Source organism: Microtus oregoni, unplaced genomic scaffold, assembly GCF_018167655.1.
Source record: "Microtus oregoni isolate MIOR12 unplaced genomic scaffold, Mior012 000006F_ref0000085, whole genome shotgun sequence".
Taxonomy (NCBI): domain Eukaryota; kingdom Metazoa; phylum Chordata; class Mammalia; order Rodentia; family Cricetidae; genus Microtus; species Microtus oregoni.
In genome coordinates, this window is record NW_024543065.1 from 48,284,462 (window position 1) to 48,310,569 (window position 26,108).

Here is a 26,108-nt window from a genome sequence, read left to right on the forward strand (position 1 = left end):
GCAAAAGGCACTTGCTCACAAGTCTAATGGCCTGGGTTCAATTCCCGGGACCCTCATGGTTGAAATGAGAGAACCAATTCCAACACCTTGTCCTCTGACCTCCACACATACGTCACGGTGTTAATATTCAGGCATTGAACTGGCCTGCCCTTGGGGTCCTGACAGGATGCATCCTCAACTGCAGCCACTGAGAGCAAGTTCCTTTTCTGCCCTTTCTCTTCCAATAAACCTCCCATGTGAACCCTGTTGTATGGCGTTCCTTTTTCCCACCAATTTTTAAATAAATTATAAGACGTGGCATGTGCCCAGGACCACCCCCTATAAAATAAATAAATAAATGCTTTAGACGATTAAATAACACATTTTTATACCTTTTTTAAAAGTCTTTATCATACAAGACACACACAGCTGTCTTTACAAAGCTTGGCTTCCACCTAACACCATTCATGAAGAGACAACACTGTAGAGATAAGGGATGGCTTGAACACAGTAACACAGGCCTAGATCACAACACTTGGCGACATGAGACCTTGTGTCAAAGAAAAGAAAAAGAAAAAAGAAAGAGAGAGAGAGAGAGAGAGAGAGAAAGAAAGAAAAGGTAAGTGGTGGTTACTGGTTCCCTGGAGTCTAGGGCTATATAGCTCAGTGGTAATTTACTTGAGTGGCATTTGTGAGCCCTGACTTTAATCCCCAGTATCATTAAAAAAAAAGAATAATAATAAATAATATGACCAGGTATTGGAGGTACACACCCTTAATCCCAGCACTTGGGAGGCAGAGGCAGGGGGATCTCTGTGAGTTCAAGGCCAGCCTGATCTACAGAGTGAGTTCCAGGATAGGCTCCTAAACTACAGAGAAACCTTATGTTGGAGGGGGAAAAAAATGAAAGCCAAGTAATACCTTAATCAGTATGATATTTTTCTTTAAAGGAATTTATGCTTATAATCCCAGAATCCAGGAGGATCCTGAGTTCAAGGCTAGCCAGGGCAACTTAGAGAGAGTCTCATAAAAGAAGAAGGGAAGAGTGACGGGGAGGAGGAAAAGAAAAAAGAGAAGGAAGCAGAAGATAAAAAGGAGGAGGAAACGAGAGAGAGGAGGGCTGGAGAAGGAACAGAAGGGGTAGTGGCGGCATCTACTCTACACTGCCTGACTCTTCTGGGCTGAGGTATCCATCGTGGACCGAGTGAAAGACTTGCTGTCCCTGGCTACGGAGTCCTCCGAGAGCGCGTTGCGGATGATGCTGGGTAGTGACCTGCGAAGCCGCCCCTGGAAGCCCCGGCCAGCCACAACATAGATGATAGGGTTGATGCAGCAGTTGATGTAGGCCAGGGATACGCACAGGGCGTTCAGCTTCTGCACATTCCCGAAGGTGGTCGAGGTCGGGTGCAGCCAAGCTATCATGATCCCTGTTACTTGGTAGGGCAGCCAGAAGACAAAGAAACAGGTAACCACGGCCACCACAACCTTGAGCGTCTTGGTGGAGCGCGTGGCCCTGCGACTCCAGGTCCGTAGAAGAAGGAACGTGTAGCACATACTGAGTGTGAGCAGAGGCAACACGAAACCCATGATGAGCCGCAGCAGGGCCACAGCCCTCTCCTTGCGGAAGCCATTCTTACCGTAGTTGACACCACATAACAACTTGGTTGAGTAGGGGTCTTTGTACACCTGACGGAATATGAAGGACGGGATGGTGAGGAGCAGAGCTAAGACCCAGGCCACTCCGCAGGCCATCCACGCCAGGCCTGGCCCTCGGACCTTCTGACACCAGATGGGGTTGAAGACCAACAGGAAACGATCAGCACTAATGGTGGCCAACAGCAGGATACTGGCGTGCATGTTGAGCAGAATGAGTGAGGGCAGGATTGAGCAGGCCTGGGGGCTGAAGGGCCAGTCCCCGTACTTTATAATGGCAATGAACAGGACAGGCAGAGCCAAGCATGACAGGAGGTCGGCCACCGCCAGATTCAGAAACCAGATGGCATTGATGGTACGTTTGGCTTCGAATGCTGTCACCCACACCACCAGGGTATTCCCAGGAACTCCCACCAGGAACACAGCCGAGTAGATGATCAGGCCTACAATATCCCCAGGATGCAACTGCTGTTTTATGGGCCCATCCACAGGTTTGTTGGGGTCTAGGGTCCAAGAAGGGTAGTCATAGATGTCCTCAGTGGTGTTCTTGTTCATGGGGTCCTAAGCAGAATCAAAGAGGAAGACAGTGCGTGAGTTAGCAGACACGCCCCCGGGAAACTGGGACACTGCCCCATCTTTCTGAGTCTCAGCCCTACCATGGAGACACTGAAGGTCTATATAACCAGCCATTTGTAGTTTTTATTTTGACACAGGGTCTCTGTAAGTTATCCAAGCTGGTCTTAAATGCACTCTGTAGCGTAGGCTGAAATCATGCCGGGTGCCCAAGTGATGAGTGTACGGGAAAGGCCTGCCAAACCCGAACTTCAATATGATACTGAGGGAGTGAGAACAGAGCTGAGACAGGGCCTCACTCTGTAGACCAGGCTGGCCTCACACTCACAGAGATCCACCTGCCTCTGCCTCCCAAGAGATGGGATTAAAGGCGTACATCACTGTGCCTGACCAATGAGATGTTTTTCATTTATTATTGTCTATGTATGTGTTCATGTGCATGTGGTAGCATACACATGGAAGCCAGACAACAGCTTTATGGGGCCTGCTCCCTCCCTCAACCTTTATGTGGGTTCCGGGATAGAAGTCAGCTCTCCAGGCTACCTGCTAAGCCATCACACAATTGATGTGATTTTTTAAATTATATGTTTGTGTGTGTGTGTGTGTGTGCGTGTGTGCGTGCGTGCGTGTGTGCGTGCGTGTGTGTGTGCGTGTGTGTGCGTGCGTGTGTGTGCGTGTGTGTGCACGCGTGTGTGTGCGCGTGCTGTGTGTACGCATGTGCGTGCGTGTGTGGGCGTGTGTGGGCGTGTGTGTGCGTGCGTGTGTGTGTGCGTGTGTGTGTGCATGTGTGTGTGTGTACGTGTGTGTGCGTGTGTGTGTGTGTGCGCGTGTGTGCACACATGTTTCTGCAGGTGCCCTGGGAGGTCAGAGGAGGGCATTGGACCCCCTGGGACTACAGGTAGTTGTGAGCTACTCTACATAGGAGCCGGGGACTGAACTCCAGTCCTCTGGCAACCACTCTTGACTGTTGAGCCATCTCTCTAGCTCCCAGTGAAATATTTTTTTTTTGATTTTTCGAGACAGGGTTTTTCTGTAGCTTTTGGTTCCTGTCCTGGAACTAGCTCTGTAGACCAGGCTGGCCTCGAACTCCCAGAGATCCGCCTGCCTCTGCCTCCCGAGTGCACAGTGAAATATCTTAAAGAATCAAAATGTGGGGGGCTGGAGAGATGGCTCAGAGGTTAAGAGCATTACCTGCTCTTTCAAAGGTCCTGAATTCAATTCCCAGCAACCGCATGGTAGCTCACAACCATCTGTAAAGGGGTCTGGTGCCCTCTTCTGGCCAGCAGGCATACACACAGACAGAATATTGTATACATAATATAAATGTGTATGAGGATTGTCATGCATTCAAGCTCAGCTTGAGCTATGTGGCCAGACATTATCTCTCTCTCATACGAACACACACACACAAATGATTTTGTTGTTGTTGTTGTTCCTTTATTGTTTGGTTTTTTGACAGAGTCTGCTATACCCCAGGCTGGTTTCAAAACTTAAACTCACTATATAGCTGAAGCAACCTTTAACTACGGATCCTCCTGTCTCCACCTCCCATGTGCTGGGATTATGATGTGTGCCCTGAATTTGGGCCAATATCCAAAGTTGAAATAAAGAAAGGACAATGTCATCTATTTCAAAACACCTCATTATTGGAAGTGAAACTTCGCTCTATGGTTGGCATGCCCAGCGGGTGGGTTCCTACAGGGTGTCAGTGTTAAACAGAGCGACAGTGTGATTATGATGTGTAAGTATATTGGGCAATGTGGCCTTTGAGAACAGTGATGGATGTCTTGTGGGTTTGTGGTTTTCCTTTAAAACAGCGAGTTCGCTGGGACTGGGGCTGTCACTCAGCCCCTACCTCCCACTACAAAAGAGGGCAGGGTCTGGAGAAGGAATGAAGAGAGACCAACCAACCACTGGGTCCCACAGCTCAATGGTAGAATGCTTGACCAGCATGCATAGGATCCTGGGTTCAATCCCTGGTATTAACAAGGAAAAATTAAAGGAGTGGGGGGGGGGGTGGAGACAGAGAGATAAAGAGTCATACCCCAAAAAAATAATAAAAATAAATAAAAATAAAAATAAAACAGCGAGTTCTCAACATGCAGATCGCTTCCAGGGTTGAACGACCCTTTCACAGGGGTCTCCTAAGGTCATTGGAGAATACAGATATTTACATTATGATTTATAACAGTAGCAAAATTACAGTTATGGAGTAACAATGAAAATAATTTTATGGGGGGCTGGAGAGATGGCTCAGTGGTTAAGAGCATTGCCTGCTCTTCCAAAGGTCATGAGTTCAATTCCCAGCAACCACATGGTGGCTCACAACCATCTGCAATGAGATTTAGTGCCCTCTTCCGGCCTGTGGACACACACAGACAGAATATTGTATACATAATAAATAAATAAATAAATAAATAAAAAGAAAATAATTTTATGGTTGGAGTCACCACAACATGAGGAACTGAATGAAAAGCATTGCGGCGTTAGGAAGGCTGAGGACCACTGCTTTAAAAAAATCTTCTCTCAAACCAGGCTTGGTGGCTCATGGCATTCAGGACCTGGACACAAGATGGGGAAGCATTCAATGCTAGCCTGTATTACATGAAACCCAATCTCGCTGGGGAGGAGTGAGCCTGGGACTGTGGGTAAGGCACTTGTCTAGTATTCATGAAGTCCTGGGCTCCAAACCCAGGGCAATATAAAACTAGAAATGGTGGCTCACACCCCAGAGTTTGAGATATGGAGGCAAGAGGTTCAGAAGTTCAGAGTTATCATCAGCTCAGAGTGAGCCCCATGCCAGCCTGGGCCACATGAGACTGCCTCAAGAAAAAGTTTTATGAAATTTTCTCTTTGGTTAAAATGATAGACAGATGCCAGATATGACGACACATGCTTTTGATCTGTTCTTTGAGTCTGGCTGTCCTGGAGCTCACTCTGTAGACCAGGCTGGCCTCAAACTCACAGTGATCCACCTGCCTCTACCTTCTGAGTGCTGGGATTAAAGGAGTGCGCCACCACCACCACCTGGCATGATACTTGTTTTTAATCTCAGCACTCAGGAGACAGAGCCAGATGGATTTCTGTGAGTTTGAGACCAGCATGTTTGACATAGTGAGTTCCCGTACTGCCAGAGCCAGACAGTGAGATTCTGTCTTAGGAAGGAAGTGAGGGAGAGAGGGAGAGAGAGATGGTCCAATGTTTTAGTTAGTATAAGAGAGGAGCAGGCACTAGCGCTTGTACCAGCTGAGGATGAGGATGAGTCCTCTGGATACTGGCTTTGCAGCCATCCCTTGGCATCCCAACCCCACCTCCCCTACAGGAAGCCCCCTTTCTTCCCTCATTATCTCGCCATCCTTGCTGCAATGACTCAGACCTCCCGTGCGGATCTCTCTAAACCCCATCTCTCACACTTGATGGCTGGCCACCTCCCTTCCTGGCATAATCTCACCCTGTCCTCAGAAAAAAAGATGCTGATTCTAAGCTCTGTGGTTTCCTGGAGCTTCCAGTTACAAACATCTCTGGACAGCTTTGGCCTTGACAGGGTCCCTACAAAGGGGGAGACTGGCTGAGTGTGGCAGACACCTACGTTCCCAGCACCTGAGAAGCTCAGGCAAGAGGATCTTGAGTTTGAGGCCAGCCTGGGCTACCCAAATACTGTCTCAAAACATAAAACAAACAAAAAGAGAAAAGAAAGAAAGGGAGAGAGGGACACACACACACACACACACACACACAGAGAGAGAGAGAGAGAGAGAGAGAGAGAGAGAAAGTTAGTTAGTTAGTTTGGAACTATGCAAAGTACTTAAACAAAGGGTTGTGCAAGCTAGTGATGGCATCTAGGCAATAAAGTACTATGTCACTGTTAAAAAGAATGAGGAAGTTGTTAATAAGATGATACAGAAAGATCTCTAATATCTAAGGAAAAATTTTAAAAATAAGAAATAAGAGGCGAATCTCTGTGAGTTCGAGACCAGCCTGGTCTACAAGAGCTAGTTCCAGGACAGGCTCCAAAACCACAGAGAAACCCTGTCTCGAAAAAACAAAAAAAAAAAAAAAAAAAAAAGAAAAGAAATAAGAGTGGGCAATGCACAAAGTATATTACCTATAAAAGGAACAATGACCTGCGTGTGTGTGTGCTCACTTGCGTCTGTGATGGAGGAAGGTCATTGGTTAAATAAAAAGAAACTGCTTGGCTCTCATTGGTTAGAGATAGGTGGGAGGAGTAAACAGAACAGAACTCTGGGAGGAAGAGGAAGTGAGCTCAGACTCACAGCTCTCCTCTCGGGAGCAGACGCCTGGGAGAGACGCCATTCCCCACTCCCGGGCAGAAGCACGTGATGAAGTAATAAAGCAAGCCGCCAGGTTAGACATGCTGAACCTTTCCTGGTAAGACCGGTAAGACCGGTGCTCACAGATTATTAGAGATGGGTTGATCGGGATGTGAGAATTAGCCTGTAAGGGCTAGAGCTAAAGGGGGGCTGGAGAGATGGCTCAGAGGTTAAGAGAACTGACTGCTGTTCCAGAGGTCCTGAGTTCAATTCCCAGCACCCCGGCCGCCTGCTCGGCTAGCTTATGCCCCGAAATAATTACACGGACACTGTATTCTTTTAAACACTGCTTGGCCCTCTTCCTCCCAGCGTTCTGTTCTGTTTACTCCTCCCACCTATCTCTAACCAATGAGAGCCAAGCAGTTTCTTTTTATTTAACCAATGACCTTCCTCCATCACGTCTGTACGCACTGACTAGCTTCACACACTTTAATGGTTACCCCTGAGGAAGGGACTGGCACTCAGGGATAAGAGAGCTGTTCCTGTGACTTAAGTGGTTCAGGGACGTGGAACACGCTGCCTCCTCCAGAACAGTACTATACAGGCTCCCGTGTCCTCTCCGCACACAGTGCTATGAACAGTACTATACAGGCTCCCATGTCCTCTCCACACACAGTGCTATGAACAGTACTATACAGGCTCCCATGTCCTCTCCGCACACAGTGCTATGAACAGTACTATACAGGCTCCCATGTCCTCTCCACACACAGTGCTATGAACAGTACTATACAGGCTCCCATGTCCTCTCCACACACAGTGCTATGAACAGTACTATACAGGCTCCCATGTCCTCTCCATACAGCGTCCCATGTCTGTGGACACAGCTAATCATAAGGTCAACAATATTTGAAAAAAACAGAGAAAAATAATTGGGGGGAAAAAAAAGAAGGGTATGGAAAGATGGTTCGGCAATGAGGAGCATGGGAATCTCACAGGAAATCCCACAACTGCCTATAACTCCCACTCCAGGGGATCAAACACCATCTCTTGCCCTCTGAGAGCACCCTCGCATGTGCGGCAAACACATACCAGTGTACATGTAAATAAAAACAAATCTTATAAAAATGAAAAAAATAAATGATATAAAAATAGTTTAATATAAAAATAGCTTAAGGAATACGACAAGACAAAGTCTACACACGGATATTCCAGAGGTGGAAGGTGGAGCAGAACAGGAAGGCAAAGCCGTCCTTGGCTACATAGTGAGTTCTAGGTTCAGCCTGGGCTATAGGAGAGTCTGCTTCAAAATAACAATAATTAGTAATAATAGCACAGAGTTAGGGATGGAGCTTAGTGGTAGTATACTTGTCTAGCATGTACACAACCCAGGTTCACGCTCTGGGGTCACCCACCAATATATGTGTGTGTGTGTGTGTGTGTGTGTGTGTGTGTGTGTGTGTGTGTGTGTGTAATTGATATACACACACATACATGCATACATACATTATATATACATTTATACATATAGTGTGTGTATACACATAAGCAAAAAACATCCTGTGAGGAAAGAGAGGCGTGTGTAATATGCGTGTGCAGACTTTTTTCTTGTTCTGTTTCTTAAGGCATGATTTTCACAAATCTAGATCACAAAGATATTAATAAGGGTCTGGAGAAGATGGGGTAGAGGATTGTGTAAGTCCTGTGCAAATACTCTATTTATTTTGCTTAAGGGACTCAAGTCTCCCTGAATTGGAGTTATTTTGGGGGTTTACTGGCAGCCTAAGAAGAAATGTCTGCTAACCAATCTGCAATTCTTTTGGAAGCTAACAAGACTAGTTCTTTTTCAAGCAGGTATTAACCAGCCAGTTATACCTGCTCTTGCCTCAGGAAACATCCCCTCTCCACGCAGAAAAAAAGCAACCAACTGTGATGAGAACAGGCGGCGGGATGGGAAGGGGACATTTAAAAGGTGTCCAGAAAACATCCAGGAGAAAGAAGATGGGCTCCCTCCCTGAGAAGTGTTTCCACGAGATGGAGATGTTCTTGTCTGTGAGATTCAAGATGTCAGCCGCCACTACGTGTGGGGACTGAGCGTTGGAGAAGGCGCAGGAATAGCCGAGGAACTGATCTCTTCAATGTGATTTTAATTGAACTTAGAGAGAAACCGTTGGCTGATGGCTGCTGCGTGGATGGGCACTGAGCATCAGGGGCCTGAGTATGAGCACTGGGAGCTGTTTGGGTGCATGAGCTTAGTTACTGGAAACAATGGCGACTCAGCAACATGGGGGCACAATATTTATGATTCTCTGTCCTAAGTTCAAATGGGTTTTTTTTTCCTTTTTTCTTTTCATTTTTTCATTTTTTTTATTATTATTTTTTTTTTTTTGAGACAGGCCTCGTATAGCCCCGGCTGTCCTTGAATTCCTCATTCGCCTGCCTCAACCTCCCAAGTGCTAGGATTACAGGCTATGTGCCACTGTGACCAGCGTCCACTAATCTTTTCAAGTATCTCATTTAGCACAAAGGACAGCCCCCATAGCGCTGCTACTATGGCCATTCTTACTCCACAGATGAAGAAACATGAGGCCCTAGATAAGCTAGGAAGCCTCCCAAATCATCTCTATTAGCAAGAGCAGAGATAGGGGAGGAATCCCAAAAGCCTTCCTTTGAAAGGCTGTACTACCTAAAGAACGGGGCGCCAGTGTGGTGGTGCACACCTTTAACCCAAGCATCTGGGAATTTGAGTCTAGCCTCATCTACATAGAGAGTTCCAGGACAGCCAAGGTTATGTAGTGAGACTCTTTCTGAAAAAGAAAAAAAAAAAAAGAGACAAAGAGAAACAAACAAACAAAAAAGAGCCTAAATCTCTGTTGAGAGGAAATGAAACTTCCCATGGGATAGCGCATGCCTGTTAGAAAAGATTGTGGTAAAAAAAAAAAAAAAAAAGATTGTGGTAAAAAGATTGTGGTGCTCTCGAAATACATGGATATTATGTATCCCCCCCCCACAGTGATTGTTTACTTATGTAATAAATCAGCAGTGCTTAGCAAAGTGACTGGCATGCAGTAAACACTCAATAAATGCCTAATTAAAAATTATTCATTCAAAAGAAGCAAGAAAAATTATGTACAGGAGGGAGCGTGGTGGTACGTGCCTGTAATCCCAGCACTGGGAAGGCTGGTGAAGGAAAAGGATGTGATTGAGACTGTCTTGAGCTAGTGACATCTTGTCTTAAAAGATTAAGGACTGAAATCCAACTCCAGGGTAGAGCCCTTGCCTAGAATCCCCCAGTGAGGGGCTGGGGTGTGGCTCAGTGGAAGAGGACCTGCCTAGAATCCCCCAGTCAGAAGCTGGGGGTGTCGCTCAGTGGTAGAGCCCCTACCTAGAATCCCCCAGTCAGAAGCTGGGGATGTGGCTCAGTGGAAGAGGACCTGCCTAGAATCCCCCAGTCAGAAGCTGGGGGTGTGGCTCAGTGGTAGAGCCCCTGCCTAGAATCCCCCACTGAGGGGTTGGGGTGTGGCTCAGTGGTAGAGCCTCTACCTAGAATCCCCCAGTCAGAAGCTGGGGTGTGGCTCAGTGGTAGAACCCCTGCCTAGAATCCCCCAGTGAGGACCTTGGGTGTGGCTTAGCCATAGAGCACTGGCCTAAGAATCCAGAGCAACACCCCAGCTGAAATCAGGGACTTTACTGGTCAAGAATCAGTAGAGCGATCCCAGCACTCGGGAGGCAGAGGCAGGTGGATCTCTGTGAGTTCGAGACCAGCCTGGTCTACAGAGCTAGTTCCAGGACAGGCTCCAAAGCCACAGGGAAACCCTGTCTCGAAAAACCAAAAAAAAAAAAAAAAAAAAAAAAAAAAAGAATCAGTAGAGCGATTTTGTGCTCTGGAACATCGTGTAGAAAGGAAAAAACCAGTAAGTCATAGCCCTCCCTGTTCTGGAAACCCCAGTTGCTCAGGGCAGAACCAGAGGATGACCTGGGGACTCAGGGATGAAGAAAGCTCGCAACTTCCCTGGTCATCGAGTTTTGCACTTCCTCTTTTGTGTGGATGAAGCAAGGTCATATCCTATGTTACAGAGGTGCCAAATCGCAACTCTTCTAGCACCATACCGCAACCTCAGGACCCAGGCATCCAAAAGGGACCCGCTAAGAGGGCCATGGACTCTAGATGTCAGTCCCTTCTGACTTCTCCAGTCGTGACCGTTCTTCCAAATCTGTTAAGACTTGGCTTTTTGTTTCTCTCATTCTGTAGCCCTGGGTGTCCTGGAACTCACTCTGTAGACCAGGCTGGCCTCGAACTCAGAGATCTTCCCCTGCCCCTGTCTCCTGAGAGCTGGGATAGCAGGTGTGCACCAACAGGATGGTCAGTTTGTTAAACTTTTTGTTGTTGCTTTTCTGATACAGGAGTATCACGTAGCCCAGACTAACCTCAAAATTACTATGTAAGACTGAGCTTCCAACTCCTATGCATCCACCTCCCAAGAGCAGGAGGTGCCACCACACCCTGCTTTACAGGGTGCCGGTAAGTAGACCCAGGCCTGGCAGCACTCCACCAAGCACTCGTACCCCTGAGCTGTTGTCTACAACCTGTTTGTCTTTTAACACAATTTCTCACAGTGTAGCTAGTGTAGCCTGAAACTCGCTATGTAGCCCAGGCTGGCTCGAACTGCAGCACCCTGCCTCAGCCTCTTGAGGGCTCAGATTACAGGTGTAAGCTACCATGCCCAACTCCTAGAACCCTTCATTTAGGATAGCCAATGCCAGGATTTTCTGTCCTGAAGAACCTTCTCGGGTCTACCGCCCTGTGAGGCTGCGGTGATGCTCTTAAGTCCTTAGTCCCTGGCCGTATCCCATCCTCAGCATAAGAGCTTGGGATGCAGTTGGGAGAGGGCAGATGAAGAGAGCTTGACAAGCAAAGGCAGACAGTTAGACAGGGAGAGTAAGGGGGGAGGAACCCACTCACCATGTCTCAGCTCCTCCCGCGTTCTGTGGTGACCACGACGACGGCTGCCTGAAGGTCCCTCCTGTCTCCTGGGCTGTGCCTTTTAAAGCCTCAAGAAGAGATGCCGGCAGCTGAGAGGAAATGACTGTCTTGTCCCTCTGAGGTGCTCATTGGTCACACACTGGCCATTCTAATTGGGGCTCCCTCCACCGGTGCTCACCCAGAAAACTCTCAGCACCACCCAGGGCCACCCAAGCAGAGGAGAAAAGTCTGGCATGGAAAAAGGAGGAAGTCTCTGGCCCCGGAAGGGGAAAAGGCAATTTCCAGGGCCTCTTCTCCTTTGTGGACGCAGCTGCCTATACTGGCCTTGGTTCCCCCATCTGAGGAGAGCTTTACTTCAACTAAAGGAAGTCTTGGGGTTCCTGGGGTTTCCAGAAAATAGGGATGGGAACCACAGCTCCAGCCTCTTTGAAAGATTTTTTTTTATTTATGAATGCTCTATCTGCGTATACACCTTTATGCCTGAAGAAGACATCAGAGCCCACTATAAATGGTTGTGAGCCACCGTGTGTGCTGGGAATTGAACTCAGGTCCTTGGGGCTGGAGAGATAGCTTAGTGATTAGGAGCACGGACTGCTGTGCTGTAATTCCAAGATTGGACTCACATGCAGGAAAAACACCAATGCACATAAAATAAAAATAAACAGAATAGCCGGGTGGTGGTGGCACACACCTTTAATCCCAGAACTCGGGAGGCAGAGGCAGGCAGATCTCCGTGAATTCGAGGCCAGCCTGGTCTACAGGACAGGCTCCAAAGCTACAGAGAAACCCTCTGTTGAAAAACCAACAAAATAAGTAAATAAATACAAAATTATTTTTAAAAATGAACAAATAAACTCAGGTCCTCAGCTCCCAACTAGGTTAGTCTTTATAACTAAAGCACACACAGGGCTGTAGCGATGACCCAGGTCTTGGGAGGGGGCTGGGTCTAACACACAACATAACCCTAGCACTCAGGAGGAGGCTGCAGCAGAAGATCACCCTGGGCTGCAGAATGAGACCTCGTCTCAAATATTAAAAACCAAAGCACGGCACGCCAGGATCATAGCTCGGCTGGTGAAACGCTTGCCTAGCATGCACGAGGCCCTGGGTTCCACTCCCGGCACCACGTCAAGTCTGCTGCAGTGGGGCATTCTACTCCAGCACTCAGCAGGCATCAAGTCTGGTGCAGTGGGGGCATTCTACTCCGGTCGAGGAGAGAGAGTGCAAGAGCAAGGTCAACTTCACTGTGTAGTAAGTTCCAGTCCAGACTAGACTTCATGAGGCCCAATAGAGCAGGGATTCTCGACCTTCCCAGTGCTGAGACCCTGTAATACAGTCCCCATGGTGTGGTGACCCCCCAACCATAAAAAATTTTCATTGCTACTTCATAACTGTAATTTTCTACTGTTATGAATCATAATGTAAATATCTGATGTGCAGGATATCTGATGTGTGACCTCCAAAGGGGCTGTGACCCACAGGTTGAGAACCACTGCTTTACACTCCTGTAATCCTGCCATTTAGACTGAATTTAGCCTGAAGCAGGAGGATCAAAGATTCCAGGGCACCTGAACTGCATGGCAAGGACACACACAAACTAAACTAATGTCACAGGTGTAGTACACACCATTAATCCTATCAATCCTATGAGTTCCAGGTCTATAATGGCCACAAAATGAGAGCCTGTCTGGAAATAAAAAAAATTAAATTAAATTAAAAATAAAGCAAAAGAAACATCTTACTGTCCTTTTTTCTTTTTTTCTTCTTTTTTTTGTTTTATTGTTGTTGTTGCTTGTTTGTTTGTTTGAGATAAGCTTTCTCTGTGTAACAGTCCTAGCTGTCCTGGAACTAGCTCTTGTAGACAAGGTTGGCCTCGAACTCATAGAGATCCGCCTGCCTCTGCCTCCCAAGTTCTGGGATTAAAAGCTTGAGCACCACTGCCCAGCACATTTTACTGCCTTAACTAATGCTGTGTTGTTTTGTTTTCTATTTGCTTGAAATCTGAAATCGTCTCTCTTCTCCTCCCACACCCGCCCTGTGGACCTGAGACATCGGCCACGTGAGACCACTGGGCCCTGAAACTACTGTGGGTATTCAGGGAGATGGACTTCAAGAGGAGCACACTCTGTGGATTTCAGAGATGACAGGGGAAGCAGTTCGAGGTGGGGCTATGTCTATAATCTGCGTTTATAATCTCAGCACTTGGGAGGAGGGCACAAGAGACTCCATAGCTCAAGTTCATCCTGATACAGACAGTTTGAGGCAAATCCGAACATGAGAAGGATCCAAAAAAAAAAAAATAAATCAGACAGTCAGGTGATGGTACACGTCTTTAATCCCAGCACTTGGGAGGCAGAGGCAGGTGGATCACTGTGAGTTCGATGCAAGCCTGGTCTACAGAGCAAGTCCCAGAACTGCCCAGACTACTCCGAAAAACCCTGTCTCGGAAAATAAAATAAAATAAATAAACAAACAAACACACATGTGGTAAATTTATTGATTTGGTGTGTGTGTGTGTGTGTGTGTGTGTGTGTGTAGGTCAGGGGACAAAGTGCAATCCTTTCCTTCTACCATGTTGGTCACAGGAATTGAGCTCAGGGCAACAGGTTTAAGGGCAAGCACTTCACCCACAGAACCATCTCGTTGACCCCTTTTTCTTGGGTAGAGCTGAGGACTTTCAGTTTACACAAGGGAAACCAGAGAAGCTGAAGAGACTTGTGACCCGATGGCGTGAGAAGGGTAAGCTGTCACTCATCTATGGCTCCCAGTGCCCTCCCTGGAAAGCCCGTCCCCTGCAGAAGTGTGTGAAGCCCATCGTAGGGTGGCAGCCATCATTCTTCACCCAATCTGCTGTCGCGCTGAGTGAGGTTCCAGGCTGCCGCCATGGTGGCTTCTGGGGCAGTGCTGAGAAACAAGTGGCCTTCTGCCGCTGGTCTAGTGGGCTTGCAAGAGGTTCTTGTGTCTACTCTGCCTAAAGACAGGAGGCTGGAGAGATGGCTCAGGGATTGAGAGTGCTGCCTGCTCTTCTAGGTCCTGACTTCAATTCCTAGCAACTCCATGGTGGCTCACAACCATCTATAATGAGATCTGGTGTCCTCTTCTGGCATGCACTGTATATGTGATTTAAAAGAGAGAGGGAGAGAGAGAGGGAGAAAGAGAGAGAGAGAGAGAGAGAGAGAGAGAGAGGATGGTTGATGGTGCGACATGCCTTTAATTCCAGCAGAGGCAGAAACACTGTATATGTGATATCTAAAGAAACAGGAGGCTCTCTGGGTGATGGTGGCACATGCCTTTAGTCCCAGCAGAAGCAAGTGGAATGAGTTTGAGGCCAGCCTGGTCTATATAGAGAGCAAGTTCCAGAATAGCCAGCTCTATACAGAGAAATGCTGCCTCAAAAACAAAATGTAACCTTAAAAAATTAATCAATAAAAGTAACCAATTAAATAAAATGGACTGTGTTAGCTTCCATTTTATATAGCCACCAATCAGAGGTTTATGGTTTACGAGACTTGAAAAGTTACAGTCTCAGGACTGGAGAGATGGCTCAGGAGTTAACAGCACTGGGCTGGGCGGTGATGGCGCACACTTTTAATCTCAGCACTGGGGAGGCAGAGGCAGGTGGATCCCTGTGAGTTCGAGGCCAGCCTGGTCTACAAGAGCTAGATCCAGGACAGGTTCAAGCTTAGAGATACCCTCTCTGGAAAAGCAAAAACAAAAACAAGAGAGCACTGGTAGCTCTTCAGGCAATTCAGTTCCCAGCAACTACATGGAATCTGGCAACACCTTGTGTCTGATTCTCTCTTCTGTCACGCAGGCATACTTGCAACCAGAGCATTCATATTCATAAATGAATCTTTTTTTGTTGTTGTTTTTTCGAGACAGGGCTTCTCTGTGGCTTTGGAGCCTGTCCTGGAACTAGCTCTGTAGACCAGGCTGGTCTCGAACTCACAGAGATCCGCCTGCTTCTGCCTCCCGAGTGCTGGGATTAAAGGCATGCGCCACAATCGCCCGGCTTCATAAATAAATCTTTTAAAAGAAAGTTACAGTATCATTCTTCCAGGATCCATATGTTTGAAAGGCATGGTGACCCAGAATAGCTTTACAGAATATTCTAGAAGGGTCTTTCTTTTTTTCTATTTTTTTTAAAAGAAAAGAAACTATCTTTTTTCATTATACATACTAATCGAAGTTCTCACTCCCTCCCCTCCTCTCATTCCCTCCACATCCCCCCTCCCACCCCACCCACTTCTCACTTCTCAGAGAGGTACTGCGCATTGCTTTGGGGAAGGTCCAAGGTCCTCCTACCTACTACATCTAGGCTGAGCAAAACATCCGTCCAAAGAAAATAGGTTCCAAAAAAAGCCAGAACAAGCAGTAGAGATAATCCTGGTGCCCCTACCAGTGGCCCCTCAGCCTGCCCCAGCCATACAACTGAATGTGTCACCCACATCAGAAGGTTAGTTTGATCCTATGCTTGTTCCTTCCCAGTCCAGCTGGAGTTAGTGAGCGCCCATTAGCTCAGGTGGACTGTTTCAGTGGATGAACCCTTCATGGTCTTGACCTCTTTGTTCATATTCTCACTCCTCCCACTCTTCAACTGGACACTGGGAGCTCAGTCCAGTGCTCCCATGCGGGTCTCTGCCTCTGTTTCCATCAGTTGCTGGATGAAGTTTCCATGGTGAAATTTGAGATATTCATCAGTCTGACTACAAGGCAGGGCCAGTTCAGGCACCCTCTCCTTTATTGCTTAGGGTCGTAGCTGGGGTCATCCTTGTAGATTCCCTGGGATTTCTCTAGAGCCAGGTTTCTGCTAACTCTATAACTGCTCCCTCGATGAAAATATCTCTTCCCTTCTCATCTCTGTCCTTCCTCCATCTCAACTATCCCATTCCCTCAAGTTCTCCTCACCCCTCCCCTTCTCCTCTCCTCCTCCCCTTCTACCCTCCATAGAAGGGTCTTTCTAGACCTCTTCCACTGGCTACATCACCCCAACTTCTGCCTCCAGCCTCACAAAGCCCTCTCCTCCCAAGTGCCCTCCTGTCTCTTCTAAGGACACTTGTCCTTTTACCCACAAAGCCCCCCTTTTCAAATAACGATACATCCACACCTTCTAGGTAGTTTGAGGGTGAGTTCTTTTTTGGTGGGCAGGGAGTTACCGATTCAAGCCATTCCTTGGACCAAACTGTTCTTCAAAGTGGAGGGGCCATCCCAAAGCATGTTCTTGTTATTGTCACCAGAAAATTCTGGACTCCGAAGCATCTAACATGAGCAGGGTAAATGGATCCTAGGTCATCTTAGGTCATCCAGCTTTCGCTTGACAGTAAGAAGAAACCTAAAGGCAAAACCTCAAAGCGCCTGCAGGGCAGAGCACTGATCTCTGAGTCTTAGCCTGGGAAGCTAAGACTCCAGCTGGGTGAGTCTTAATTAAAATGTTCCTCTGATTCTCAATGTGCAGCTCGCGCCCTCTTGTGGTTGCACACTACTCACATGCCTTCTGAGCTCACCCAAGTTAATGATCTGGGGCTTTGCTTTAAATATATATACATTTAAATATGTAGAACAGGGGTTACCACATCCAGATGATTTTTTTTTCAGGCAGGGTCTCACTATGTGGGCTCTGCTGGCCCATGTACTATGGAGACTCTTGGGATTAATGGTGTGGACTACTTTGGCTGGCTAGCCCACCAGGGTTTAATTCGCTGCATTCATCTGTTTTCTCATCCTCAGGAGGGCATCCTATTGCTAAGGCAACAGAGAATGGCGAATACACAGTGGGGCCTTCAGTGAGAACACCAAAGCAACGCACGGCCCTGACAGATGGACAGATGGAGTAGAGGGCTCCCCTTGGAAGGACACAGTCACGCGGCATGGCATTGGTTTTACAATCCCCTCGAGGCTTCTAGGACTTTTCGCTCTGGGGATAATTCCAAGATACATTCCTTCCAGAACAAGCTGGTTGGGTTATTAATATTCATGCGGGCTCCCAGAGCACACATGGGAAAGCTGGTATCTTCACGAACTCATTTATGTCTGATTTCTCAGACTATGTTTTCACACCTGCTGTGGAGGAGGATGTGTGTGCAAGGGCACACAAGCAGAGGTATGTGCATCCTCAGACGTGGAGACACTCTGATCATTTTAACCGGGGTCTGAGGTAGAATCTCTGTCATCGCACTATAGAGAGACACTACCTTTATCTCGCCAAGAAATTCTGCGTGTGTGTATGTGTGTGTGTGTGTGTGCAAATGCATGCAAGTGTGCAGGAGCATATTCCACATAGATGCATGATTTCAATGTGATTTTTTTTCAAGGCAGGATTTCTCTGTATAGCGCTGGCGGTCCTGGAACTTGCTCTTGTAGAGCAGGCTGGTGTTTATAAAGGCTAGACACAACCTAAGCTGTCATTCCTCAGGAGCTGATCGCCTGTTGTTGTTTCCTAGGCTTCCACCTAGTCAGGGGCTCACTGATTCACCCAGGCTGGCTAGCACAGACCGCAGAAGCCCTCTGCCTCCGCCTCCCTGCATGTGCCACCACAACTTGTTTTTTTTGTTTGGTTTTTTTTTTTGGTTTTTTGTTTTTTATATGGCTTTATTCTCTGACTCAAACTCAGGCTCTTGCACTTGCTAGGCCTAAATGCTACAAACTGAGCCATTTCCCTCAACTCACAGAACACTTTATGGATTTTTGTGTTTTGTTTTTGTTTGTTTTGAGACAGGGTCTCTCTACACAAAGTCCTTTTTATTAAATTTTTATTTATTTTACATACCACCCAGTTTCCCCTCCTTCCTCTCCTCCTGTTCCCTCCCCCACCTTCCTTCCACCCTGTCCCCCATCCACTTCTCCTCCAACTCCACTCAGAAAGGGTAAGGCCTCCCGTGCAGTCGGTTTTCAAAGGTTTCTCTGTGTAGCCCTGCTTGTTCCAGACTCGCTCTGTAGTCCAGATTGACCTTACAGAGATCCACCTGCCTCCACCTCCTGAGTGCTGGGATTTATTCTTAAAGTCATGATAAAATATATACAACATAAACTTTATCATTATAATTTTTTTGTCAGGCTTGTTGGCACAAACCTTTAACGCATCACTCAGAAGGCAAAGGCAGGCGGATCTCTGAGTTTGAGGCCAGCCTGGTCCACATATTGAATTCCAGGGTTACATAGTAAGACCCTGTCTTAAACAAAAAAAAAAATTAATAATTGGATTTGTTGGGGGTTTTTTTGTTTTTTTTGTTTTTTTGTTTTTCGAGACAGGGTTTCTCTGTAGCTTTGGTGCTCATCCCGGAACTAGCTCTTGTAGACCAGGCTGGCCTCGAACTACCAGAGATCCGCCTGCCTCTGCCTCCCGAGTACTGAGATTAAAGGCGTGTGCCACCACCGCCCGGCCAATAATTGGATTTTTCGAGACTTGCGTTGCTATGTAGTCCAAGTTGTTCTGGAACTCAGTGTGTAGTTCAAACTCATGATCATTTTATATCAGCCTCCTAGGTGCCTCCATTACATACAGGACCCAGCATGGCCAGCCTTTGAAGCTATTAAAATATTTTCCACATTTATTTAGCATGTGTGTTTGTGTGCATATAACTACACACATGCCACACCATGCATAGAGAACACTGAAGATTGTCAGTTCTCTCCTTCCATCGTGTGGGTAACTGACTTCGTAATAACAGATTTATGGCTGGGTACTGGTGGTGCACACCTTTAATCTCAGAATCTGGGAGGCAGAGACAGGTGAATCTCTGTGAGTTCGAGGCCAGCCTGGTCTACAGAGGTCCAGGACAGACAGGGCTACAAAGAGAAACCCTCTCTTCAAAAATAAAATTTTTAAGTATTTATTTTTCAGTTATGTATATTTATATACGCCGCTCCTTGTGTGTATATGACAAGTGTGTGTAGTGCCCATAGAAGCCAGAAGAGGGCGTCAGATCTCCTGGAACTGGAACTACAGGCAACTGTGAGTCGCCTGAGTTGACTGATTTCCCTCAGTGAGGGAACGGTGATTGGGACTCATAAACCAGAGAAACCTTTCCTTCATCACGTTGATTGTGCTCGTGGTGTTGGTCACAGCAATAGAAACCAAACGAGGATGGGCCATGTGGAGTCTCACTGTACAGCCTAAGATGGCCTTGAACTCACAGGGATGCTGATGTGCCTGCCTTGCAAGTAGGGCCACAGACGTCTGCTGCCATAACTTGCTTCTGGATACCAATTTGGAGGAAATAAATGTTCAAACCCTGGAGGCCCCCAATGAGGTTTTATTCCCCCCAACACAGGGCTGATCTGTGTAGCTCCAGCTGTCCTGGAACTCACTCTATAAACCAGAGATCTGCCTGCCTCTGCCTACAGAGTGCTGAGATTAAAGGTGTGTGCCGCCGCCACCCAGTTTCCCAATCCAGATTTACGCAGCACAGCTACAGCCTTTCCCAGAAAGATTCCACTAGCCTTAAATAGCATCCTTGCAGGAGGAAGATTTTTCTGGTATCATTTCCATGTTTACTTATTGTAATTAAGATGAGACAGAATGTCTAGCAATTAAGATGGCATTTTTCCCTTTTTTAAATTATTCAAGTGGTTTATAAACATCTCTGGTGAACAACTTCAACAATGCCGAAGTTGAAAGACTGTGATTTTGTTCTGTCTTGGTCTGAGTTTTGAGACAAGATCTTACATAATCTAAGATGGTCTCAAAACTCAACAGTGTGCCGGGCGATGGTGGCGCACACCTTTAATCCCAGCACTCGGGAGGCAGAGGCAGGCGGATCTCTGTGAGTTCGAGACCAGTCTGGTCTACAAAGCTAGTTCCAGGACAGGCTCCAAAGTCACAGAGAAACCCTGTCTCGAAAAAACAAAAAAACAAAAAAAAACCAAACAACTCAGCAGTGTATGCTGGATGGTGGTGGCACATGCCTTTGATCCCAGCACTACAGAGGCAGAGACGGGTAGATCTCTGTGAGTTCGAGGCACAGCCTGGTCTACTGTAGACAGAAGTTTCTGTCCCACCTGGTCCCATGGCCATTCAGTCCCAAAGAAACACACACAGGCTTATATTAATTATAAACTGTTTGACCTATTAGTTCAGGTTTATTATTAAGTAACTCTTACAACTTAAATTCCATAATTCTTATCTATATTTAGCTATGTGGCATGGTACCTTTTCTCAGTAGGGCTTTCTCATCTTGCTTCCTCTGTATCTGTCTAGTAAACAACTCTCTGCCTTTCCTCTTCCCAGAATTCTCTTAGCCTGGTTGCCACACCTATACTTCCTGCCTGGGTACTGGCCAATCAGCATTTTATTAAACAAAAATGAGTGACAAATCTTTACAGTCTACAGAGCTAGCTCCAGGACAGACAGGGCTTCACAGAGAAACCCTGTCTCAAAAAACAAGGACAAAGCCAGGTGTGGTCACGCCTTTAATCCCAGCACTTGGGCAACTTAAAGAAGGAAGGGTTAACTAGAGAACAGCCCATGGGGCAGCAGGAGTTGAGGCAGCTAATCACACCTTGTTCCCGTTCAGGTTGTTGAGATGAATGACGCATTCAGCTTGCTTTCTCCTTCATATTCAGTCCAGGATCCCACGCCATGGGATGGTGTCATCCACAGTGTGAGGGTCTTCCCACCTCAGGTCATCTAGATGATCCCCCACATATATGCCCAGAGGCTTGTCTCCTAGGCAACTCCAGATCTCATCTGGTTGAGGACAGTAATGAACACCGCGGCTGTGTGCGTGCTAGGTAAGCGCCGAGTTATGGCAGCCCTACTTTGTTGTTTGGTTTTCCTTTCCAGACAAAGTCTCCTCTGTAAACCAGTCTGTCCTGCCCATTGGATTAACCCGCACAGGATGAGGCAAGGGCACTCACTTCTCCACCTAGACATAGCTCCCATTCTTTACAGCATGGGGTGGCAGTGTGTCTCCTTGCCGAGTGGTGGTCTTCTGATCCCAGACGGTTGACAGACTACGGAACCAAGGTGGAAAATCCCATGGTGGCTATGTTTTCGTAACGTGGTATGAAGTGGAGTCCTGACTGGATAAGTGGCGTCCACTGCCTCAGGATGAAGTCACTGAACATGGCTGTAGGAACATGAAACACCCTGCAGTTCCCAAGAGTAGCACACGTGGGACAGGCTTGGCCACTGTGTGACCATTCCTGGGTGATGGGACCAAGAACATGCACCCAGCATCCTCCACGTTAGCCTCTGACTTGGCAGGTGGGCTTGCCTCTGATACTGCACAGTAAATCTGATACAAGAGACAGGATGAGATGAAGGAGCTGGGTTGCCATGTTTTCTGGCTAGAGAGGCAAAAGTGCACAGGTGAGATGGGTGCCTAGGGCTGCTGGAACTGGGAACCCACAGAAAGAAACAAGAATGGGGAAGAGGGCAGGGGGAGTAACAGGAGCCAGCCCCTGAGCCCGACGTTTAATAGAGAGAAACAGAATCCGGGATTCAACACACAAGAATGGATGATCCAAGGGGACGACTGGCAGGGAACACTCTGCACCCAAACTACTCAAACTGGCAAAGACTTTTAAACATGCAGTGAAAGAGCCTGTCACCGCTAGCTTGTGAGACTGTGAGACGTGGGGGCGTACGGACTCAGTCTGGCTGCCTTGGAGGCAGAAAAAAACTGCGCAATGGAGCTATCCGTCCCTCTTCAAGACAAAGGCTGCATAAGCTGAGATGACCTGAGGGAGAGCAGACCCTGTGAGCCTGGCTTCTATGGGACACTAGGGACACATGTCCCCATGGGCATCAGAGACAGAGGAATGATTGGTACTGATGAGAACGCGGCATGAGAAGAGCAACATCTGATGCTCAGTTCACCAGGCCAGAGAACTACAGGAGACTTAAGAAAGATGAGCCTGGGGCTGGAGAGTGGCTCAGTGGTTGAGAGCACTGGCTGCCAACTGGTCCCGGGTTCGATTCCCAGCAACCACATGACAGCTCACAACTGTCTGTAACTCCAGTTCCAGCAGACCTGACACCTTCACACAGACACACATGCAGGCAAAACACCAATACATGTAAAATAAATAAATGTAAAAAAGAAAGAATAAAAGAGAGAAAGAAAAATGATCCTGCCAGCTCAAAAAGAAACTCCACTTCCCTAAATTCTGGTGGTTAGACAAAGGCCAGCATTCCTCAGGAACTTATGAAGCAGGTTTCCCTCTACCAAAACAAATCATTTTCCTTATCACTAGCAAAAGGGACAAAGTGGTATCAGTGGTGCCTATTGGCATACCAAAGCACATGTTGGCCTCCAGGCTCCTCAGTACCACACATGCCTGCTCCACGTTTCAGAGTTCATGCTAGCATCCCGACTCTGATCTTCTCACCTCCTCCCTACCCTAAACTCCTGCTCATGAGCTTCCTTCCCCCAGCTACTGACTCTTCTTAAAGCCCTATTTTGATTATGCTCCCTCTCTCTCGTCTGAACTCTGTCTTCCTCTCCTGTTCTCCTCCTCCACCCCGTCTCTTTGCCCTGCTCTGGCCCGGCCATGTTCAGTCTTCTTTCTCTCTGCTCTGGATTCTTCCAGAGGCCTCTGGCTACGTTCTCCCCCCACCTATCTAAAAAACCTTCCCCCTTAACCACACCATGGAGTGATCATGACGTCATGGCATTTATACAGATCCAGGACATAGCTCACTGAGTCTCGATGTCTGTGGCATAAACCCGAGGGCCTGAGTTCAATGCCTGGGTACCATAGTGTCAGGAGAAAAAAACTTGCTAAAAGTCATCCTCTAACCTCCACAAGTTGTGCACACATGATCACTAATAAATAGCAAGAGGGTGATCCCACGGGGGTCTTGGGATGATACAGGTCCTAAGGGCCTCTCTGAGGTCCATGGTATGATCTTCAAGGCATGAGCAGCTCTGGGAAAGCTGAATGACTTTGACCAGCATGTCAATTGGGTTCAAAGAGTGGTGACATGAGACTGGCCTGCTCAGCTCCAGAACGCCCCTTCCATGAACTGTCAGTCACCAGCCAGAATGGGCTTTTCAGTGGGGTCACCCACACTCTCCTGTACTTGAGGCCCCTCCCCCAAAATTCACTTGACAGTGCCCTGTTTGGGGTGAGTAGACATGTGTTCGTTAAGTCATCTCTCTGCTACACAGCAAGTTCAAGAACAACTTGGGCTGTATGAGAAAAAAAAAAAGGAAAATTAGGGGTTTTTTCCAAAACCATTAAATAAATGTTGAACTAGTAATTAAGATAAATCTAGATTTGACAGTGTGCCAAACTGCAAGTCACCAGTCCCTTAGCTGAGGTCTTCAGGGACAGATGCATTTCAGAATTCAAGGTTGATCCAATTTTAGAGAGGCCATTCTGCACCTATCATGCAAACCCCCAGCGGCCTGAGGCAGGCACGGTCCATGTCCTCCATCAGACATGGTAATCTTTTTGCAGCAAATGTGTGAACACACTGGAAGGGACACACACACACACACACACACACACAGCTTGGCTTGAGTTATCTGTCACCATGTGAGAGGGAGGTAGAACACCATCCCCCCCCCACACACACACACCAAAAAAAATGTTTAAAGTCATCAGAGCTGGTCAGAATTCAAAATCCACTAGTTGGACATAGTGGCACACATCTGTAATTCCAGAACTTAGAAGGAGAATTGCTGAGAACACAAGGACAGCCAGAGCTATGTCAGTGAGACCTTGCCTCACATCCAAGGGTTAAGTCATGAGACACAGAAGCACAATGACAATAAATGGAGACCCTCTGGAGACAGAAAAAAAGGAAAAGCAGGGAGAAGATAGTGGAGGGAGATGAGAAGAAAGGCTGAGGACCATGGAGTTGGAAGAAGAAATTGGAAAGCAGAAAAGGAAGCACAGAGGGACAAAAAGGAGGGCCTCTCCTCCCAACTCACGACTTACTGGTGTGTGGCACTTTGGGCTGACAGGCTACCCAGGGAAATGTAAGCGGTGACTCTGAGTGGGCTGAAGGACAAGGTGGAGACAGGGAGCAAGCCAAAACACCGTCCTCAGGTTTGGATCACGAGTTTAATTCTCTGAGCAAAATTGGGCTATCTTCATTTTACAAGACCAGAGAGGTTAAGTACATGGCTGTGCATTGTCCTGTGGGGAATGCTGGTGGAACAGAAGGGAACCAGTAGGGCAGATGACATGCTCCCAGCTGACACAAAGCTCAGTTCCTGGGATGCTGTCCAGCTCAAGGGGAAAGAAGGTCATACAGGAAAACCCCTTCTTGCAGCAGGGTATCCCAGCCTGCCTAAGGCCAGGCTGCAGTAACAGGTAAGGGAAAATGGACTCAATCGCCTGACTTCTTTATCAGAAGCTATACCAGCTTCTCAGTCAAAGCACCAGCAGCAGTATAGCCCAGAGGCTGTACCCACCTCATTTTTTTGGTTCAGTTATATACTCTACACTTCCCAAAGCAGCAAATGTGTACTGTCACCGCCCAAACCCCGGGTTCATCTCTCTGACTCCAGGAAAAAAGCTACAGCATCACTGGCCAGGGCCTAAGAGCACAAGCGACAGCTTCTATTCCTGCCACTGCAAACTATACCAACAGCAGTTCCCATGATTGTCTCCTCCGACACAAGGGCCCCATCCTTGACACACCGAAAACTGTTAAGGCCTTCACAGTATCTGACCTTCAACAGCCCTGAAACTGGCAAGCCGCTTTTCCCCCCAATTCAACCCAAAATTTACATGTTAGCAATGAAGAGAAAAGCCTCTAAGGCTGCGATACTACAGGGTTCGAGAGGGGACCAGCGTGCGCTGCAGACGACCACAGACCAGGGAAGCTCAGCTGAGGCTGGAGTTTATTGCAGATGAACGCTGAGTTCCAGGGAGGAACGTGGTGGGTGGAAGTCGGTCTGGATCAGGACCACGGCCAGGGGAGATGAGGCCGCAGGCGAGGCCCAGTGGTGCGGAGGGAGTTGGCGAAGGCCGCGGCTATCCCGGCGCTCGGTGCACAGTCTCGGACACGGTCTCGGACGTCGCTCCAGGCGCTGGGCGGCGGCTGTGGCGGCGGCTCCGTGGCAGTCCCGGCGGCTGCAGTCTTGGCCCGCCGGAGGCTCCGAGCAAGCAGGAGGCGGCAGGAGGTTGGACGGGTGGCGCTGCACGGGCACAAGGAGCTGCAGGCGCACTGGGTAGGGGGTCGGCCGGGCCGGCGGGCGGCCGCGTGGGTACCCAGATAAGCCCGTAGTACACCGCAAGCAGCACGGCGGCCAAGGACACACACAGGAAATAGGCGCACACCGGAGCAAGGCGCAGCCATCGGCCACGGGGAGCCTCGCTCAGCCCGGCGCTGCCTGGGCTCTCGCCACCGCCGCCCACACAGCTCGAGCCCCGCATCTCGCTGCCCACTCCACCCGCGCTGGCCCCGCCCCCACCCCGTACCGCCCCACGGAGGTCCAGGCCCCGCCTTATACCACATCACGCAAACCACGCCCCTCCTAGGACCACACCCCCCCATAAGAGCTTCCCACCTGCTCTAAATCACCCCGGCCCCCCAACCAAGTCTGGCCACACCCTAGACACGCCCTACCGCCTCTGGCCAATCACTATCAAGAAAAGATCTTAGCCACACCCCTCGCAGCCACACCTGCTTATTCTCCAAGCGCCCTGAGACTCCTGTTCCCCACTCTGGGCTCCTCCCAGCTCGTCGGAAT

At 48.1% G+C, this 26,108-nt stretch overlaps 2 protein-coding genes across 2 annotated transcripts; both read right to left on the minus strand.

Annotated features, from left to right (window-relative positions):
- Positions 1-982: 982 nt before the first annotated feature.
- Positions 983-11,481, minus strand: C5ar1 (complement C5a receptor 1). Its single transcript, XM_041654655.1, has 2 exons — positions 11,437-11,481; positions 983-2,193 (listed from the first exon to the last, which is right to left on the minus strand). The coding sequence occupies exons 1-2, from the start codon at positions 11,437-11,439 to the stop codon at positions 1,138-1,140; spliced, it is 1,059 nt and encodes a 352-aa protein (XP_041510589.1). The 5' UTR covers positions 11,440-11,481; the 3' UTR covers positions 983-1,137.
- A 9,300-nt stretch (positions 11,482-20,781) lies between these two features.
- Inafm1 (InaF motif containing 1) lies at positions 20,782-25,939 on the minus strand. Its single transcript, XM_041653507.1, has one exon. It carries the CDS (start codon positions 25,789-25,791, stop codon positions 25,390-25,392), a length of 402 nt encoding a protein of 133 aa, XP_041509441.1. The 5' UTR covers positions 25,792-25,939; the 3' UTR covers positions 20,782-25,389.
- Positions 25,940-26,108: the final 169 nt, after the last annotated feature.

What these genes read in the sequence shown, in the direction of transcription:
- Inafm1 (XM_041653507.1), bottom strand. Translation starts at nt 25,791, where the DNA reads ATGCGGGGCTCGAGCTGTGTGGGCGGCGGTGGCGAGAGCCCAGGCAGC.